This window comes from Erinaceus europaeus, chromosome 2, assembly GCF_950295315.1.
Source record: "Erinaceus europaeus chromosome 2, mEriEur2.1, whole genome shotgun sequence".
Taxonomy (NCBI): domain Eukaryota; kingdom Metazoa; phylum Chordata; class Mammalia; order Eulipotyphla; family Erinaceidae; genus Erinaceus; species Erinaceus europaeus.
In genome coordinates, this window is record NC_080163.1 from 162,789,598 (window position 1) to 162,811,115 (window position 21,518).

General features: G+C 38.5%; 1 protein-coding gene across 2 annotated transcripts in view; it reads right to left on the reverse strand.

The window, feature by feature from the left end:
- Positions 1–21,518, reverse strand: part of LONP2 (lon peptidase 2, peroxisomal) — a 113,162-nt gene that overhangs the window by 74,977 nt on the left and 16,667 nt on the right. Inside the window, exons 3-5 of one of the 2 annotated variants that reach the window (XM_007533677.3) lie at positions 7,005–7,136; positions 4,689–4,811; positions 967–1,130 (exon numbers count right to left, since the gene is read on the reverse strand). In XM_007533677.3, the coding sequence (XP_007533739.1) occupies positions 967–1,130; positions 4,689–4,811; positions 7,005–7,136 (419 nt within the window). The remainder of the gene's footprint in view (positions 1–966; positions 1,131–4,688; positions 4,812–7,004; positions 7,137–21,518) is intronic. The other variant, XM_007533678.3, reaches the window with a different exon arrangement.

A 21,518-nucleotide genomic window follows, 5' to 3' on the forward strand; every position in this document is an offset into this window, starting at 1 on the left:
TTAAAAAAAAATTTTATTTATAAAATAGAAATACTGACAAGACTACAGGATAAAAGGGGCAACATTTCCACACAATGCCCACCACCAGAATTCCGTATCCCATCCCCTCCCGATAGCTTCCCTATTCTTTATCCCTCTGTATGAGCTCAGGATAATTATGGAGTGCCAAAGTTGGAATGCCTTCTGAAATTGCTTCTCTCCTGAACATGGGCATCGGCAGGTCGATCTGTACTCCCAGCCTAACCAAGACAATCAATACTTTTTAGCCCACTTTCATGTTAGCTGTCAGGCTCAGGCAAAATCAGTAAAGTCATGGGCCCCTTGAAATGTAACTAAAATATACTTCCTAGCTTCTTCCAACATGAAGACCTCAAATCTCATCTGCTATTATTTTTTACTTTCAGGCTCCTGATTATTAAGCAATCTGTTTTGCTTTATATCTTAATGCTTCTTGGCCACCAAGTTGCAGATGCTACCTGCACACCAACCTGACTTCCCTGGATAGATGACCTCACCAATGTGTCCTGGAACCCTACCTCTCCAGAGCCCTGCCCAACTATGGAAAGACAGAAACAGGCTGGGGGTAAGGATCGACCAGTTAGTGCCCATGTCCAGTGGAGAAACAATTACAGAGGCCAGACCTCCCACCCCGCACCCCATAAAGATCTTGGGTTCATACTCCCAGAGGAATAAAGAATAGGGAAGCTTTTAATGGAAGGGATGGGGCATGGTACTCTGGTGGAAGGAATTATATGTAATTGTACCATTCTTATCCCACTATCTTATCAATCACTGCTAAATCATTAATAAAACAACAGAAAGAAAAAGAAAAAAGAAAAGGGGGGGCAGGGAGATTCTTAGAGATTAAGTGCATACATGAAGTTCTCAGTTCATTCCTAACAGTGATATTAAAAGAAAAAAAAGTAAAATGGACATACCAACAAGTTTGTGCCTTCTTTAATTTACCTTTTCATCTCTTTGACACAGACTTTGTGAGCTTGCTCTGGCATACTAGATGTTCGTATTTTTTTCTCTAGCATGACAATGTCATCATTGTCTTCATCCTCTTCCTCATCTTCTAATGTACCTGGGATGTGTGCAATTCTTCTAATAGGACGTATTGCTATAACCTAAAAAAAAAAAATACAGAACAAAACTGTCACAGATGACTGGATCAAGACATTAAGGGGCATACACTCGATGAAATACTTATTCCACAATTTACAAAGATAATATTGTGTTCTACAGGATAAGCGGGATGGAACTTGAGATTATCTTTATTGAATTAATGAGGTGAAAAACAACTAACTGGAAAGTTTCCTTATATGTAGAATAAAGAGGACTGAAACACATGAACTTGTACAAAAAAGGGGGGCAACCATATGTCCTTTCTATGCAAAAAAAAGTACATTATAAATTTTTCGACAATCCAACTGACTGAGAATTATGGTGGTTACCACTGGGAAGGTGAGAGCAGAGAACTTTGGTGGTGGGTATGGTGTCGAACTATAACCCTGTAATTTTATAATCTTGTAAACCATTAGTAAATCATTAATAAAAAATTACTGAACCTGCATATATGTCACAAAGGGAAACAAAGTACCATAACGTGTAAGTTTGTAATTGGTGCTGAATAAGCCTTTCTTATTTCTGACTTTCTTATTTCTGACTGCTAATCTTTAGGAACTTAAGTTCTGAATGGTACTAAGAGGCACATGCATATGTAGAAGTAGAAGAATTTAAAAATAAACCAGGATGAGATAGATGTAATTCTATGGTACATGCCTACAACACTATCAAAAAGTTTAATGAACTGGCTATTAGAAGTAATTAAAACATGGTAATAATACCTGGGCTATAACTATAGTTATTATTTTCTTGATATATACTACTACTTACCATTTGACAACTGAATAAATTCCACTTTTCCTTCTACGTTAAAAATTTCTTTTTTAAAATTTTATTTATTATTTGACAGAAACAGAATTTGAGAGGGTAGGGAAAGAGAGAGGGAGAAAAACAGAAATACACCTGTAGCCCTGCTTCACCACTTGTGAAGCTTTCCCCCTGCAGGTGGGGACCAGGGGCCTGAACCCGGGTCTTTGTGCACTATAATGTGTGTGCTTAGCCAGGTGCACTACCACCTGGTCCCCATTACAAAATTTCTAAGACTTTTAGCTTTTCTACCTTTGGCTTTATTTTCTTTTGTCTTCAACATATAGAAAGGTTTTCCTCCTTTCAAATTACTTTATCTTATCCCAAACCTTCAAGTTTCTATATTATTTATTTTCCTCCTTACAATGTTCTGCTTTTGCATAAAATGGCTTTAATCACTATTATTTCTTCCTCCCCAAATACTTTAGAAGATTTACTTTGTCTTCATCATGCTGAATTTCTTCTTTGAAATCTAGTAACCATCTCTGTCAAGTCAAATGGTTTTATTTTTATTCTTCATAATCTACCACATTTCAAAACTTCCTGTAGTGCTTAAAAATAATTTGACTAAAATAAAGAAAGGTCTACAAAAGCTAGATAAGGGCAAGAAACTAGCTCATTGATCACTGTTTTGGTCAATACTAGATTACCCTATCATCTGGAGCCCTAGTCAAGGAATCCTTGGATTCTCACATAGATAATATGGGCCTCTCTCTCTCTACCATCACTGGCTACTTCCATAAGGAATGTCATCATGAGCCCTCTTGTATGCCTCTCCAAGACCTCGCCCTCATAAAGTAGCAATGCTAGGGACTGCTCTTACTCTCCAAAAGAAGGCTGGGCCAGCCTAAACTGCCACTGGAAGAAGAATGGTCCTGAAATGAATGCAGCCTAGAATGTTCCCAGCTGTGACCATGGGCTATGAGCTGAGACTGACAGGGACTCAGAGTTTACACAGGCTCCTGTGCTAAATATGAATATATATGGGCCCTGGGTCAGATCGATGAGGTAAACAGTTATATATATGTATTTATGTGTTGGTATGCTTCTAATTCCGCTTCTAAGACCCCTTCTGTTTTGCTCATCATGTTATGTTCTTAGGTTCATTTGCATTGCTTAACGCTGTGATCTATTTACATAATCACTGCTTTACCTGAGACTCACCCTGCCTACAGGGCATTGGTTTAATCCCCACTGGTTAGATGGAAGCTTGATACTTCCTCGTGCGCTTTTTCCTTCTACCCACCCCCTATCCTATGTACATCCTCTTCCACCTCAGGAGATATAAAGCGCAGAATTTTCTAATGAATAAAGATTGGTTGCACTGCTTCCCAGCTCAGCCATGAGTCCCTGTCTCCCGCCCGTGAAGCTAGCCTGGCATATGGCGCCCAAACAGGCATTTATGTATTTTATTCAAGCTTGGGAGCTACTCTCTCCCTAGTCCACCTCTCTAGCCCTATCCTCAACTCTAACACCATTTTCCCAGACAATATTTGGAGCCCACCTACATGTGAGCTATGAGGCTCAAGCAAAAATTACTAAAGTCATAGGTCCCTAGGAATATACCTAAAACAGATTTTCTAGTTTCTCTCCATCATAAAATTCCTATTCTCATCTAATCTATTCCTACTTTTTGGTTACTGCTTATTAAGCATTTTGTCCTGCTTTACTGCCTTTCAGCCACCAAGTTGCAGATGCTTCTATCCTGACTTCCTGGGTAGACCCATCAATGTGTCCTGCAACCTCACTCCTCCAGAGTCCTACCCGACTAGGGAAAGACAGAAATAGGTTGAGGGTATGAATCAACCTGCTAATGTCCATGTCCAGTGAAGAAGCAATGATAGAAGCCAGAACTCTTACCTTCTGCACCGCATAAGGAATTTTGGTCCATAACCCCAGAGGAGGAAAAGTGTTTTGAGTGTTACGGCTCTGAACTCCAATTCCATCAGGATACAGAGAGACAAGAGGGGGAGAGGGGAAGGAAGGGCACTCAAAAATAGTAGTTGTGACTTAGAAAGGAAGATATGGCAGGACCATAGAAAAATGGGCAAATATACATAAATATAGAGTTATGGAAATAAATCAATTCATATCTGTGATCTTGGGAGAACCACTGCAGTTTCCAATGGAGGGAATGTGAACACAGAACTCTGGTGGTGGGAATGCTATGAAATTATACCCATTATCTCATAATTTTATAAATCAATAATTACGTGTAAAACACAGAAAGTATGTCATGACTTTTCTGACAACTTAACAGTCTTTAGAGAACACTTCTATAGTGTTTTTTTTTTTTTGTGTGTGTGTGTGTGTGGGTAAATTGTGCTTTTAATATTATATGCAGTTAAATATAAAGTCAAATTCAAAGATACTCATCAGTTCTTCACTAGTTTTTAAAATATTGAAAAGCAAGACTATGTCTAGCAAAAAAAATGGCAGTGAATTTTTCCCTGATGATTACCAGAACAAAACAAACAACAAAAAATGAATGCTCACATTTTTTTTTAAATTGGAAGGGGGAGGAGAAGGTCTAAAGAGAAAATAAAAATCCGTGTTTACATTCACCTGAGTGGTATAAGACAATTAATTTGTTCTTTTTTCTCTATTGCAATTAATTAATTAATTAATTAATTTTTACTAGAGCACTGACTGGCTCTGTTTTATGATGGTGCAGGGGACTGAACCTGGGACTTTGAAGCCTTGACATAAAAATAACTGAGGACTCGAAGAAATAGATTTAAAGAAATATTTACCCGCTTATCATCATCTTGCTTGTGTTTTCTGGTTTTCTGAAGCAATTTCAGGCCCTCAATTTGCCTGACAAGCAGTGGTATGGTCATCTTGAACCGCTCCTCTAGACTGACAGCATCTAAAATCTAAGGAAATCAGTTGAGTCTTTCTCAAAAACATGTCTAAATAAAAGAATCACAACTAAAACTGATAAGCAAAAAAAAAGACAACTTTAATTATATTAAATCAGTAATGTCATTAGGGATAAACACCAGAAACCCAAAGGGAAAAAAAAAAGAGGGGGGCTGGGTGGTGACGCACCTGCTTGAGCTCACATGTTACAATGCACAAAGACCTGGGTTCAAGCCCCCACTCCTCACCTGTGCAGGAAAGCTTTGCGAGCGATGAAGCAGGGCTGCAGGTGGCTCTCTGTCTCTCTCCCTATCTCCACCTTCCCTGTAGATTTCTGGCTATCTCTATCCAATAAATGAAGATAATAAAAGTTCAAAAAAGATTGGGGGAAGAAAAAATATCTTGACCTTTATTTTAAAATGAAGCTATACGTATTGTTCCAAGAGCTAGAGTACACATACATATAACTTCAACTTTTTTCTGGCAATTATTCTCAATGCTCAGAATACGTCTATATTACATAATAGGTCTAAGTAGGTTCTAGGTTAAAATATTAAATTTTTTCTTATACAAATAGATGTAAGTAAATAGAAGCACCCCATGACAACTCCACTAATAATTTGCCTGATTAAATATGCTCTGTATTCTCTCAGTAAGACATATTTGCTAGTACATCAACCAGACTACTCTTTAATTCTGTTCTCTTCAGCTTCTACAGTTAAAATGAAAGTTTATACCGAACTTGTAGTAGTACCACCTGCTATTAAAACTGCTGAACTTAAATATTAAATAAATTGATAAAGAGTTATTTTCATGAAAATTAACTTGAATTTTCTAGGAAGATTCAATAAAGCAGCCTGCTTAGATGCTGAGGGGAGATGTTTCAGTAAGTAGAATGCAGGACTTGCATGTGTTTGATGCCCCCAGCCCCAGCACTACACATGCCAGAGAACAACATGCAAGAGCAGTGAGTACTCTGGCCTCCCTCCCATAGACACATAGACTCAATCAATTAAAAAAAAAGTGTGAAGCAGACTGCTTTAAAATACTGTAAGGGCCAGAGATATCTCACCTAGTAGAGCATACACTTTACTATGTGTAAAGACCTGACTTTGAGCCCCCAGCAGCACCTAGGACTCAAACAAAAGGAAAGCCGCATGAGCAGCAGCAAGTGCTGTGGTGTTGCTCTGCCTCTCTTTTCCTCTTTGTCTATGAGACTGAGATTGAGGAGGAAAAAAAAAGTCTACCAGAAGCAGAAAAAAAAATTTTAAGCGAGCATGGAAACTTTCTTTTTGAGAAAAACTACAAACTGATGACTCTACACTTAGATTGTTTTTCAAGTATCTTTAAAACTCATTTCACTTTAAAGGAATAAAAACTGCACTGGATGAAGTTTTGGTTCTGTGGTATCTTCCCCTCTGTCTCTATGTCTCTCTATCTGATAAGTCTGCTTCAAGTGTAAAATAAATGAAAAAGAAACAGAAATAGTAAATTACAGATAATGTAGCATACATGTGATATATGTAAATAGCAATCAGCAATCATAAAGAATTCTAATAAAAGTCCATATATATGGCAAAAGTCACAGCTCCATGTGTTTAAATACATATTTACCTTTTCTAACTAATTTTTCCATAAATTTACAAACTAATAGAATTGGTTATATGAATAAGAATTTTATATATACCAAAAAATGTAAAAAATCACTTTTAAAAGTCAATTTGAGTGTAAAAGCATTTTTTTCCCCCTCCAGGGTTATTGCTGGGCTTGGTGCCTGCACCATGAATCCACCACTCCTGGAGGCCATTTTTCCCCCTTTTTGTTACCCTTGTTGTAGCCTCGTTGTGGTCATCATTATTGCCATTGTTGATGTCGTTCGTTGTTGGATAGGACAGAGAGAAATGGAGAGAGGAGGGGAAGACAGAGATGGGGAGAGAAAGATAGACACCCACAGACCTGCTTCACCGCCTGTGAAGCGACTCCCCTGCAGGTGGGGAGCCGGGGGCTCAAATTGGGATCCTCACGCAGGTCCTTGCGCTTTGCGCCACATGCGCTTAACCCACTGCGCCACTGCCCAACCCCCAGTGTAAAAGCATTTTAACTATTTCTGTAAACTGCCAGATTTTTTTGAAGGAGGAGAAATTTTTCTGCCTAGATCCAAATAAAAGATGACCAAACAACTCACATTCTAGAAGAGAACACTGTACCTGGAGCTTCTCTTTGTTGCTCGTACGGATAATTGATGTCAGAATATCTGGCAAAGCTTCCCTTGGAAGACTATCTAGAAGACGTCTCAACTTAGCAACTGCAGGGACAGACATATCCAACATTTCAACCAACTACAAGGAAAACAAAAAGTATTTTAATGAATGTGATACTGCCAGGAGCCATGTCCCTCTTGATAGATGATAAGCTTTGAAACAATGGAATCCCTTGAGACAAGTGTTAATTCCCCCCTGGGCAGGCCATTTCCCCTCAGGTAAACCATTTATCAGTAATCAAGTGAGTCAACACACAGTTGTGGTAACAAACATGTTTTCGGCCATTTGTTGCAAGGAACATTCCGCTTTGAAGTTTGCTCCTCCTCCTCCCCCTCCAGCATTCCCTCTCCTTCCCCAAAGCCTTATAATGCCTGTGAACACAATAAAATTTTGCAGCTTGATCAGAAACTTGTCTTGCTGTCGTTCTTTCGTGTCTCGTGTCCCTGTCATTCCAGGTCTTTTAGGTTCCTAGCTCCTGTTCACCACCCTGCTGGTCGGGGCATTCTGGCGCCCGTACGTGGGGCGAAGAAGCCTTCTGGACCTAGGAACTCCGCTGATCGAGAGGGTAGGCCTACCCGAATTCACTGAGTCATCGCGGCCGAGGGGGTAACGCAAAGACTCGTATAGATCGCCACGGAAATACCCGACCGTGAGTCGCATCTGGAGGAGAGTGTCACAGCAGCTGAGGTAAGCAAAACCATGGGACATGAATTTAGCAAACAAGATTTATTCATTAAAGGACTCAAGGAGTCACTCAAGACACGAGGAACTAGGGTTAAAAAGAAAGAAAGAAGTTTTTAGATTATATTGGAAATATTTGCCCCTGGTTCCCCCAGGAAGGCACTATAATGAGAAACGTTTGGAGGAGAATTGGTGACTGTCTTAATGATCACTATCAGTCTTTTGGTCCTGAACGTGTACCTGTTTCTGCCTTTTGTTACTGGAATTTAATTAATGATATCTTAAAAATTTATAATAACCACCCTGATATTAAAAACCTTATTACAGAGGGTGAAAAGGTCCTCCGGCAACTTTCTAGTCCGCTGTCTAGGACAAAATCCCCATCCCCATGCCCTTCTGTGATTATTGATCTTGATCCCCCAGTACCCAGTCAAAATAAAAGCCTCCCAGAACCCGATGAAAGTAAAAGCCCTGTCCCCCTCCCTATAGGTTCCTCCGCACTTACTAAAGTTCCCTTTATTGACCCTCCTATTGCTAATTCACATGAGAATGAAACCCAGCATTCTTTCCCCTGCCTCTATCCAGTTTTACAAAACCTCCCTCTCCTGAAGCACTTCCCGTGGAGGATGAGGCTTTGCTACAAAAAGAGGCTGCCAAATACTACAATCCCGATTGGTGTCCTCCTCCCTTTAATCTCCCTCCCAACACTTATGCCCCTGCTCTCCAGCCTGACCCTCTTCTTGACAATCCCTCCGTCAGGCGGGCACGCTTAGGAGCCCTTACAGGAATTTCCACCCTCCGCAAGGTCCTTGCTGACCAGAGAGAGCAGCTTCAATTAATGAAAGAAATAGCTGCAGTTACAGAAGAACTTACCTTTTAGCCTCACCAAAAAACCCAATCCCTAAAACTAAAACTAAAACAACCATCCAAATCAAAACCGGTTTTGGCTTTCCCTGTTACTCGGAGCCAGGCTCACACTGGCTAACCCTAACCCCTATGCTCTTCCTTGTCCAGACTGCCTCCCTACACCACTGCCCCTCCGTTTTGTGCTCTGGTCCTTGAGTTGGCCAATAATACTGATTAGACCACCAAGGCTAAAACTCAACTAGCACAAAAAACAGCTTCCCTTAGATAATTAGTAGAAGAAAAACGAGAACATATACAATTAGTTAAAGAACTGTGGGCTCTTGATTTGGCATTATCTTACTATTAGTCAAAAAACCAGTACACACTTTTGATAAAAATTTAATGATTTGTTTCTTTAAAACTGTAAAATGTACCTTAGCCTAGAAAAAGAATTTCAAAGATTTTTCTCTGCGCGGCGGTAAACTGAGCCCGCCTGTTCCGCCCGCACAGCCAATCATGGCACAGAGCTCCTGCTCCACAGAGTGGCAAAGACTCCAGTCAATCATTCCCTAGCCACAAATGCCCCTCCTGGGTGGCAGTGAGTTAGAAATCCAAAAGCCGCTTTTCAAAGGGAAATTCTTCTCTTCACCAAGAATGTATGTTTTAAGTCTGTGCTAACCTTGTTTTCATTAATGTGTGTTAACCCCTAAGTAACTAAAGTTTGTTTTAAGTTTTAAATAAGATTTAGTTAAGCTAAATGTGGTTTTAAAGATCCCGACTCATAGAGTTGGCACACCTTTACCAAAGTAAAATATAGGACAGTTTCGTCCTTCTGATAGCTAATATCAGCATCAATTCATTAGTTAAAAGATTTTCTGAAATATCTAGGCAGGGTAAAATGCCTCTACAGTCTCTCTCACTCTTGTGAGAATTGTAAATATTACCAGCACCCCAATACCAACTGCCACTGTTTGTTAATTTGTTAATTCCATGTTTGAACTGGCTTTCTAATAACCCAGTCAGTGTAGAGCAGTGGCCTTGCCAGGAAAAAAAGGGTTAAACATATTCCTGGCCTGATAAAAAATTTTCATTCAACAGATGTGATTCAACAAAATTATTTGGTGCAAAATGGTCATCTAAAAGAAACTTTAACAGTAAAAATTTATTTTACACATTTCAGCTATAAGGTTTATTTTAGCTTTTTAAGTTACCTATCCAAATCAAAGTGAAAGATCAATTAAGTTGTGTACCCACCCTTGTTCATAGCTGCCCTAAGGGTGTGACAGCTTTATGATAAACAAAGATCCTAACAAACAAAGTTTAACATTTTACTTTAAATTGTTTAAGACTGGCTTGGGTTAGTAAAAGATAACACAATGGTTATGTTAATTATTTACATGCCAGAGGCTTTTGCTCTGGTTTTCCTCTTTATATCTTTCTGCTTTTAAAAATTAACTGGTTTGTTTTAAGACACTGCCAGAGGTTTATTCTTGATAAATTAAGGTAATACATTGTGCTTCTGGTCTGATAGATTTGTTTTGGCAAATCCTGATTTAACAAAATTATTATTTTGAACATTTAAACTATGAGGTTTATTTTAGCCTTTTAAGTTGCCATATTAGAGTTCTAAGGAACAAAATCTATTAAGAGTTTTATATCTATGCTTACTCATGATAGCCTTGTGATGAGTAAAGATCTTAGTAAACTAAAGTTATAATAGTGTGCTTAAACTGTCTAATCAGTTTAAAATAATGCTAAAAAATGGTAAACATTTTATCATGTCAACACATTAGGTATTGACTTTCTATAACATATTGGTATATTCTAATAAAGAGCCTTCTAAAATCATATGAAAAAACCTCAAGCCAATTCTAACCATTAGATCATCAATTAACTTGGTACAACTTCTCTCCCTAAGTAAATAATTATAGGTACATCTGCACATGAAGAACTGACTGCTCACATGGTAAGATTTAAAACTAAACATTTTTCATTTTTTATTTATGGGTGTGTGATGACTCCTAAAGTCACTCATATCCTAAAATTTTTCTCATTTTTTTTTACAAGCCTCTTAAAATTGTAACACTTGACCTGCCATAGTGAGAGCACTTTACTGACTCCTGCATTGTTTAATTAAGATCTTGCTATTCAGAATTTTAAGATTAATCTCCATTGACAAAAGCCAATGCTCTCTGGCAGATTGATGTGATTCACCTGCCCATGTTTAGTAAACAAAAACATTTTTTTCTTTCTCAGTTGGTATTTTTTCCAAATTTATGTGGGCTATAGCTCAAACAAGAAAAACTAAAACCCTTAAGTTTAATTAATAAAAAAAAAGAAGGGAAATGCACCCCCCAGTATTCAGTTGGCTAAAGTGTCAATGAAGTAACATACTAATCCTTCTTAATATTTACAAAAATTCTAATTGTCCATTTATTATATCTCATTGACAAAGCCACCCACCTTTCCAGTTAGAGACATATTTCCTTTCTCTCTTTTTTCAACACTGGATGTCCATGTTTGTTTTCCTTTTATTATGGTGGATGACATTATTGCTCTTGCAAAATCCACAGAGTCCCTGTTGGCAAGTCCTTACCACAAAGGACGCCATGCAGTATATAGTTAGCTAACCTCACCAGCTTATCCAAGTCTTCTCTTTCTGCTGACCTACCACTGCTGACTTCATCCTTACATGTTTATTGACTGCTCACTTTTCTCAAAATATTCCTCGATGTTCAAGGAACCTCACCTTGACTTCTAATGTGTATGTACCTCCTCTGTGTTTTGGTACAACACCATCCTATATTTTCCTGTCAATTCTTCTCTACCTGGTCCTTGCCTCCTAGTTTTGCTTGTTCCACAGCTGACCCTCTATGAAGAAGAAAAATTTCATCAGTTGGCGCTGACCAGACCAGACGTGCTGTTTCTTCCCCTGGACATCACATCCACTGACTGCTTCCCTTAGACTTGCTGGTGGCATGCTAGGACACTCTATATATTCCTCCCATGAATTTTCTAACAAATTACAACAGGTTATAGACTCCACCACAAATAGTCTTGAGTCACTACAGAGCCCTTTATGGGACCCTTACTAGTCTTTTGTTAATGGTTACCTTAAGACCCTTTATTTTTAATAAGATTACTGATTTTATAAAACGGCAGATTGACTCCTTGGCATCAAAACCTTTGCAAGTACATTATCACAGACTTGATTTGGCTGATAGAGGCCTGGCTGAACCTGAGGATGACAGACCCCCTTTTCGGATGGCATAAAACTCAGAATTATGCATCGAGACATCCAACCTTGGCAGGGCAAGGACACCAGTAAGGGGTGTAAGGCAAAGCACTGCAGGGGGAGGACCCTATCGTCCGCCTTTGAGTCCCCCATGAAGCAAACCTGATTTGCATGGAGGTTGGTGTCAACAACAAAAAATTGTTTCCCTAGAAACCGTGGCTCTGCCTCCCCTCCCCAAAAAGACACCGAGAGCCTTATAAGATGCGGGAAGATTGGTTTTGCATTCACCCCGCGGGACGAATCGGATCAATACTTCTCCCCTCTGGTTATGCCCACCAAACCTGCTGTTAGGGTCTCCGCTCCTCACCCCCAATTTCCTGCCTCAATTTAAATTATAACAAAGGGAGGATATGCCAGGAGCCATTTCCCTGCTTGATAGGTGATAAGCTTTGAAACAATGGAATCCCTCGAGACAAGTGTTAATTCCCCCCTGGGCAGGCCATTTCCCCTCAGGTAAACCATTTATCAGTAATCAAGTGAGTCAACACACAGTTGTGGTAACAAACATGTTTTCGGCCATTTGTTGCAAGGAACATTCCGCTTTGAAGTTTGCTCCCCATCCTCTCCCTCCAGCATTCCCTCTCCTTCCCCAAAGTCTTATAATGCCTGTGAACACAATAAAATTTTGCAGCTTGATCAGAAACTTGTCTTGCTGTCATTCTTTTGTGTCTCGCGTCCCTGTCATTCCAGGTCTTTTAGGTTCCTAGCCCCTGTTCACCGCCCTGCTGGTCGGGGCATGATACTATGTGTATTTTTAAAAATCAGACTTCCACAAGTTTTAATGTCTGAGCCTCAGAATCTCTGTTTAATATCTTGTTATTAATCTGTTCTGCTTTGTATCTTAATGCTTTTTAGCCACCAAGCTGCAGGTGCTACCATGGCGTTAACCTGACTTCCCCTGGGCAGATGACCTCAACAGTAAGTCCTGGATCCCCACCTCCCAAGAGTCCTTCTTTACTAGGGAAAGATAGAAACCAGCTGAGGGTATAGATCAACCTATCAATGCTCATGTCCCATGAAGAAGCAATTACAGAAGCCAACCTCCCAACCTTCTGCACCCCATAGAGATCTTTGGTCCATTACTCCTAGAGGGTTAAAGAATAGGGAAGCTTCCAATGGAGGGGATGGGGTCTGGTGGTGGGAATTGTACTTCTTTTATCCTACAATCTTGTCAATCATTATTAAACCACTAATAAAAGATACAAAAAATAGTAAAAATAAATGAAAAAATCTCATTAATGAGCAAACAAAACTAAGACAAAACATTTCAACAAATTTCATTGGCAAACAGCTGGAATTTCTGGCAAACAAGAAAGAAATCACTGGGGCCAGGCAGCAGAACATCCAATTAAGTGCACACGGCACAAAGCACAAGGACTGGCATAAGGATCTCGGCTTAAGCCCTTAGTCCCTACCTGCATGGGGGCTGCTTTGCAAGTGGTGAGGCAGGTCTGCAGGTATCTATCTTTCTCTCCCCCTCTGTCTTCCCCTCCTCTCTCATTTTCTCTCTATCCTATACAATATGAAGGGCAACAAGGGCAACGGAATGGGAACGGAATGGGAAAAGAAAAATGGCCTCCAGGAGCAGTGGATTCATAGTGCAGACATCAACAACAACAGCTATAATAACAATAACAACCACAATAAGGGTAACAACAAGGGCAACAATGGGAAAAATAGCCTCTAAGAGCAGTGGATTCGTAGTGCTGGCACCAAGCCCCAATGATAACCCTGGAGGCAAAAAAAAAGAGGCAGAATTGGAAATATTGAGTATGAATTAGAGAAAACTAAGAAAGAAGCAAGAGATCTCAAAAAGAGATTAGGAGACATATGGGGTGACTTCAAAGGAAATAATATACGCATTATAGGTCTACCAGAGGAAGAAAGAGAGGGAGGGGAAGAAAACATTCTACAGAACAAAATAGCTGAGAACTTCTCTAGTATAGACAACATCAAAGACATAAAGGTTCAAAAAGCCCAGAGGGTCCCAAACAGAATTAACCCAGACTTAAAGACACATCATATTTAGAATGGAAGGGAATAAGGATAAAGAAAGGATCCTGAAGGCTGCAAGAGAAAAACAAAGAGTCACCTACAGAGGAAAACCCACAAGATAAGCCGCAGATTTCTCCACATAAACACTATAGGCCCGAAGAGAATGGAAAGATATCTGTCAAGTGCTCAATGAGAAAGGCTTTCAACCAAGGCTACTGTGTCCTGCTAGACTGGCATTCAGACACTAGATGGATGCATAAAAACCTTCTCAGACAAGCAACAGTTGAAAGAATCAACTATAACCAAGCCTGCACCGAAAGAAGTTCTCAAAGGTCTCCTATAAACAGTCAGATCACCATAAATATGCCATATATCAGAACACTCTAAAGATTTACAATAATGGTGTTAAAAAATCTTCATTCTATAATATCAATGGCCTGAATTCACCTATAAAAGGCACAGAGTATAGGAAGATAGATCAGAAAAAACAACCCAACCATATGTTGTCTGCAGGAATCCCACCTAACTCAAAAAGACAAACAGACTCAAATTGAAAGGATAGAAAACTATAATACAAGCCAACTGACCACAAAAAGGGGCAGGAACAGCTATACTCATATCTGACACAATAGGCTTTAAAATAAATAAAATAAGATAGGAATGGACATTACTTAGTGTTCAGAGGATCAATCAAGAGGATTTAACAATTGTCAACATCTATGCACCCAAGGAGAGGCCATCTAAATACATAAAACATCTCCTGAAAGAGCTACAGCACTATATTAACAGCAACACAGTCATAGTAGGGGACTTCAACACCCCATTCTCTCAACATGACAGATCATCTATGCAGAAAATCAATAGAGAAATGAGGGAGCTAAATGAAGAGATAGATAAACTAGAACTATTGGACATTTTCAGAGCCATTTACCCCAAGAAACTGGGAATATATACTCTTTCATACAAGTACTAACCAGGCCCGACCTTGCTTAGCTTCTGAGATCAGACAAGATTAGGCATGTTCAGGGTAGTATGGCTGTAGACGTGGAATACACATTCTATTAAAGTACAAATGGGTCATTCTCAAGGACTGACCATATGTTAGGCCATAAAGACAGTGTCAACAAATTCAGGAGCATTGAAATCTTCCCAAGCAGCTTCTCAGACAACAGAGGGATTAAATTAAAACTTAACAACAAACAAAAAATTAGTAAAAGTCCCAAAATATGGAAACTCAACAGTACACTACTTAACAACTACTAGGTCAAAGAGGAAATTAATGAAGAAATCAAAATGTTATGAGAGTTCAATGTAAATGAAGATATGAGCTATCAAAATATTTGGGTCACAGCTAAGGCAGTACTGAGAGGGAAATTCATAGTCATACAAGCACACATTCAGAAACAAGAAAAAGCTCAAATAAACAGCCTGATTGCACACCTTAAAGTCTTAGAAGGAGAAGGGGAAAGGAGAAGGGGAGGAGGAGGAGGAGGAGGAGGAGGAGGAGGAGGAGGAGGAGGAGGAGAAAGGAACCCTAAAGTAAAAAGAAAGACTGAAATAACTAAAGTTAGGGAATAAATAAAAAACATTGAAAATAAGAAAGCCATACAAAAGATCAATGAAGCTAAATGTTGGTACTTTGAAAGAGTAAACAAAATAGACAAAGCTTTAGCCAGACTCAAAAAACAAAAAAGGGAGAAGACCCAAATAAATCGGATCATAAATGAAAGAGGAGATATCACAACAGACACAGCAGAAATCCAACATATTGTGTGAGGCTTCTATGAACATTATATGCCACCAATCTAGAGAACCTGGAAGAAATGGATGAGTTCCTAGATACTTACAAACTTCCAAATTTAAATAAAGAGGAACTAGAAAATGTGAACAGGCCAATCACAGCCAAAGAAATTGAAACAGTTATCAAAAACCTTCCCAGGAATAAAGTCATGAACCAAATGGTTTTACAAATGAATTCTACAAAACCTTCCAGGAAGAGTTAATACCTCTACTTTTAAAACTCTTCCAAAAGATTGAAGACACTGGAATATTCCCTTTCAGCTTCTATGAAGACAACATCACTCTGATACCAAAAGCAAGCAGGGGCACAACCAAAAAAGAAAACTACAGACTGATATCTCTGATGAACATAGATGCTAAATATTGAACACAATTCTAGCCAACTGGATACAGCAGTATATTAAAAAGATTGTTCATCATGAACTAAGTGGGGTTTATACAAGGAATGCAAGGTTGGTTTAATATACATAAATCAATCAATGTAACCCACCACATCAATAAATGCAAAACCAAAAACCACATGGTTATATCAATAGGTGCAGAGAAAGCTTTTGACAAAATCCAATATCACTTTATGATTAAAACACTACAAAAATGGGGATAGATGAAAAATCCCTCAGGATAGTGGAGTCCATATATAGCAAACTTACAGCAAACATCGTACTCAATAGTGAAAAACTGGAAGCATTTCCCCCTCAGATCAGGTACTACACACGGCTACCCTATATCACCATTACTATTCAACATAGTGTTGGAAGTTCTTGCCATAGCAATCAGGCAGGAGCAAGGAATTAAAGGCATACAGATTGGAAGAGAAGAAGTCAAACTCTCCCTATTTGCAGATGACATAATATACATAGAAAAACCTGAAGAATCCAGCAAGAAGCTTTTGGCAATATAGTAAGGTATCAGGCTACAAAATTAACATACAAAAGTCAGTGATATTCCTTTATGGAAACACTAAGTTGGAAGAAGAAGAAATCCAGAAATGAATTTCTTTTACTATAGCAACAAAAACAATATAATATCTAGGAATAAACCTAACTGAAGAAGTGATACACTTGGATACCGAAAATTATGAGTCACTATTTAGGGAAATAGAAAAAGACATAAAGAAATGAAAAGATACTCCATGTTCATGCACTAGAAAAATTAACATTATTAAAATGAATATACTACCCGGAGCCACATGCAAATTTAATGCAATCCCCATCAAGATTCCAACCACATTTTTTTTTTTTTAGAATAGAACAAAAGCTACAAATGTTTATCTAGAACTAGAAAAGATCTAGAAAAACAATCTTGAGAAGAAATAACAGAACTGGAGTCATCACACTCCCAGATCTCAAATCGTATTGTAAAGTCATTATAATCAAAACTGCTTGGTACTGGAAAATGAATAGAAACACTAACCAGTGGAATAGAATTGAGAGTCCAGAAGTAAGCCCCCACACCTATGGACATCTCATCTTTGACAAAGGTGCCCGGACTATTAAATGGGGGAAGCGGAGTCTCTTGAACATAGGAACTGGAAAAAAATGGTTTGAAACATGCAGAAGAATGAAACTGAACCACTATATTGCACCAAACACAAAAGTAAATTTCAAGTGGATCAAGGACTTAGATGTTAGACTTCAGGTACTTAGAAGAAAGTACTGGCTTAACTTTTTTCCATCTAAATTTTAAAGGAACCTTCATGAAACGAATCTACTTACAAAGAAGACTAAGGCAAGAATAAACCTATGGGACTACATCAAATTAAAAAGCTTCTGAACAGCAAAAAAACCAATATCCAATCAAAGAGACCCCTATAGAATGGGAGGTCTTTACATGCTATACATCAGAAAAGAAGCTAATAACCAATATAAAGTTTGCCAAACTCAACAACAAGAAAACAAATGACCCCATCCAAAAATGGGTAGAGTATATGAACAGAATATTCACCACAGAATAGTTTTGAAAGGCTGAGAAACATATGAAAAAATGCTCCAAGTCTTTGATTGTCAGAGAAATGCAAATAAAGACAACAATGAGAATGTCATACACAAGAAAAGACAGCAGCAACAAATGCTGGAGAGGTTGTAGGGTCAAAGGAACTCTCCTGCACTGCTGGTGGGAGTGTAAATTGGTCCAATCACTATGGAAATCAGTCTGTAGAACTCTCAGAAGGCTAGAAGTGGACCTCCTCTATGACCCTACAATTCCTCTCCTGGGGATATAGCCCAAGGAACCAAACACCCATCCAAAAAGACTTGTGTATACCTATGTTCTTAGCAGCACAATTTGTAATAGCCAAAACCTGGAAGCAACCCAGGTGCCCAACAACAGAGGAATGGCTGAGCAAGTTGTGGTATATATACACAATGTAATACTACTACTAAGCTATTAAAAACAGTGATTTCTCTGTTTTCAGCTGATCTTGGATGGACCTCATGTTAAGTGAAAAAATCATGTTAAGTGAAATAAGTCAGAAATAGAAGGATGAATATGGGATGATCTCACTCTCAGGCAGAAGTTGAAAAACAAGATCAGAAGAGAGAACACTAAGCAGAGCCTGGACTGGAGTTGATGTACAGCACCAAAGTAAAAGACTAGGATGGTTGGGGCGGAGAGTTCAGGTCCTGGAACAGGATGGCAGAGGACCTAGTGGGGGTTGTATTGTGTGGAAAATGGAGAAATGTACAAAATACTGTATTTACTGTTGACTGTAAAACATTAACTCAACAAGAGTAAAAAAACTTAAAAATCTGGGGCTGGGTGGTAGCTCAGCGGGTTAAGCGCACATGGTGTGAAGTACAAGGACTGGCATAAGGATCCTGGTTCAAGACCCTGGTTCCCCATCTGCAGGGGTGGTTGCTTCACAATCGTTGAAGCAGGTCTACAGGTGTCTATCTTTCTCTCCTCCTCTGTCTTCCCATCCTCTCTCGATTTCTCTCTGTCTTGTCCAACAACAGCAACAGCAATGGCAACAATAAAAATAATGACAATAACAAGAGCAACGAAATGGGAAAAAATGGCCACCAGGAGCAGTGGATTTGTAGTGCAGGCACTGAGCCCTAGAAATTACCCTGGAGGCAATAAATAAATTAATTAAAAAATATGAAGTAGCAATCAAAACACTACAAGACACACAAAACCTAAAGGAATCTGCCATTACCAGACCTTCCTTATAAGAGTTACTGAAAAGAGTGCCACAGAAAAAGAAACAAAGAAAATGTCACTCTTATCTGGGCCAGGTGGTGGCTCACCTAGTTAAGCTGTGCATGTTATAATCCAGGTTCAAACCCCTGGTCCCCACCTGCAGGGGGAAACCTTTGCAAGTGGTGAAGGATGGCTGCAGGTCTCTCTCTCTCTCTTTCTCTCTCTCTCTCCCCCCCTAAACTCTTGATTTCTGACTGTCTCTATCCAGTAAACAAAAATAATTTTAAAAGTTAAAAAAAAGAAAATGTAACTTTTATCAAGGTAAAAGATAGTAAAGCAGACCCAGAAATAATAGCCACAGAAACATGAGACAACTTTAAACTATGAAAGGAAAGAAACAGATCGATGATGTTCAAGCAAAGAACAATGAGACAAAAACAGTTTAAAGAGTCTCTTAGATGCATTTAAATACATTTACATATAGTTTACAGGATATAAACTATATAATAAATTTACATGCATATAGTCCTCTAAATCTTTTAAAATATAATTTTCTCTTTAACACTTTTTAATTTTTTCTCTATATTTTTTCAGTTTTTCTAGTCTTATCATATATAATAACTTAAGGTTCTTTAATTTGGTATTCAAGGATTCTTGTTGCTATAGTTTGTATGCTACCAAATGACCTGCATTTCACTGAAAGGCAACTACTCAATGATTTATTCATATGTTCAATATAAAGAATTTAAATACATGAACTTATTAAAGGGGGAAATGTAGTCAAACTGTTGCTAAAACTTTGTGAAGGGGTGGATGGTGGGGGGGAGAATACAGGTCCAAAAAGGATGACAGAGGACCTAGTGGGGGTTGTACTATTATATGGAAAACTGGTAAATGTACAAATGTAAACATGTACAAACTACTGTATTTACTGTTGAATGTAAAACATTAATTCCCCAATAAGGAAATTAAAAAAAAAACTTTGTGAAAACTATGGTAGTTATCTTTGGTGGTGGTGGGGGGAAGCACAGAGCTGTGGTGTGTAACTATACCCCTTAACCTTATGATTTTATAAACCATTATTAAATCACTAACAACAAAAAAAAATTTTTAAAGAACTTGTTACTGCCCCACTCCAAAACTTTGTATATTTACTATTTAATTTTACATGTAATAATTAAATTTATAGAAAACTGTAACAGTGTTAAGAAATGTCTACAGATTATATTATCAACAATTTCCAACTTTTTATTACTTTTTCCCCTTCTCTCTACATAAATCCTTAAACATATACACACTTTGTTGTTAAACATTTGAGATAAGTCACAGGCTTCATGACCCAGGTTTATAGTAAAAAAGCAATTCTCTTACAGTTCCTTCTGGGCAGACAATTAAAACTACCAAAGAAGTATGCCACATTTGCTCTACTTGACTCAGCATAACAGAAGCATATTTTGAGATGAAACTCTAGTCTAGTACTCATCACAGCAAAACTTAGTCAAGAGTAATTCATTCAAAATGATATACTAAATCCTCATTAGAGAAACAAATACAATTTGATATAACAGTAATGTCTCAAAAAAGCACTGTAATTTAGGAACTTACTTATAACTTGGCTAGTGTCAAGAGAATTATGATAAAGTTGTTCATGTGTGAAAAGTGGAAAAATGTAATTTGAAGACTCGTTACAATTAAAATTCACTCTCAAGCATGCATTGCATACAAAGTATGTGCCAGATAGAATATACTGCTCTGTACAGATGGTTCTAGCAGGGATGAATTTGGAAGGGGAAATAGATTCTAAGTAAATTTCAATTCATTCTAATAAGTTTTGATTAACATGGATTTATCAGGGATTACAGAGACCCTGGCAAAGGAGCACTAACAGCCTATGTATATTGATCTGAAAATTCAAAGAAAAGCCTTCCTAGCCACAAGAGCAGAAGGCAAAACCATTGGGATATAAAATAATAAGATATGAAGGACTTTGATGTATACTTTGCTTAGAATTATGGGTACAAATGGGAGGAACTATAGTTGTCAAGGGTCTTAGTTATACTAAAGGATTTGAGCTTTATTCCATACATACTGAAGTCTAACCTGGAAGAGATATGACTCAAACTTTCATTAGAAAGACCTACTGAAAAGGATGGGTCAGGGACAAAAGAATCTAGAAGGAGACCAGTTAGGAAGCTATTGAAGGGGGGGGGGGGTCGGGCGGTAGTGCAACTGGTTGAGCTCATGTGACGCGAAGTACAGGGTCCCACGTAAGGATCCCAGTTAGAACCCCCAGCTTCCGACTTGCAGGGGAGTTGCTTCACAGGCAGTGAAGCAGGTGTCTATCTTTCTCTCCCCCACCCCCGTCTTCCCCTCCTCTCTACATTAAATTTCTCTCTCCTATCCAACAACAATGACATCAACAGCAAAAATAACAATAAGGACAACAACAAGGGCAACAAAATGGGAAAAAATGGCCTCCAGAAGCAGTGGTGCAGGCACCCAGCCCCAACAATAACCCTGGAGGGAAAAGAAAAAAAAAGGATGCTACTGAAGATATACATAATGGAATATTACAGTTATTAAAATTATGAAATTATTTCCTTTACTTCACCTAGATGGGGCTTGAAGAAATCATGTGAAGTGAGATAAACCTAAAAGAGAAGAACAAATACAAAGTGATCTCACTTATAGGTGAAACTTAA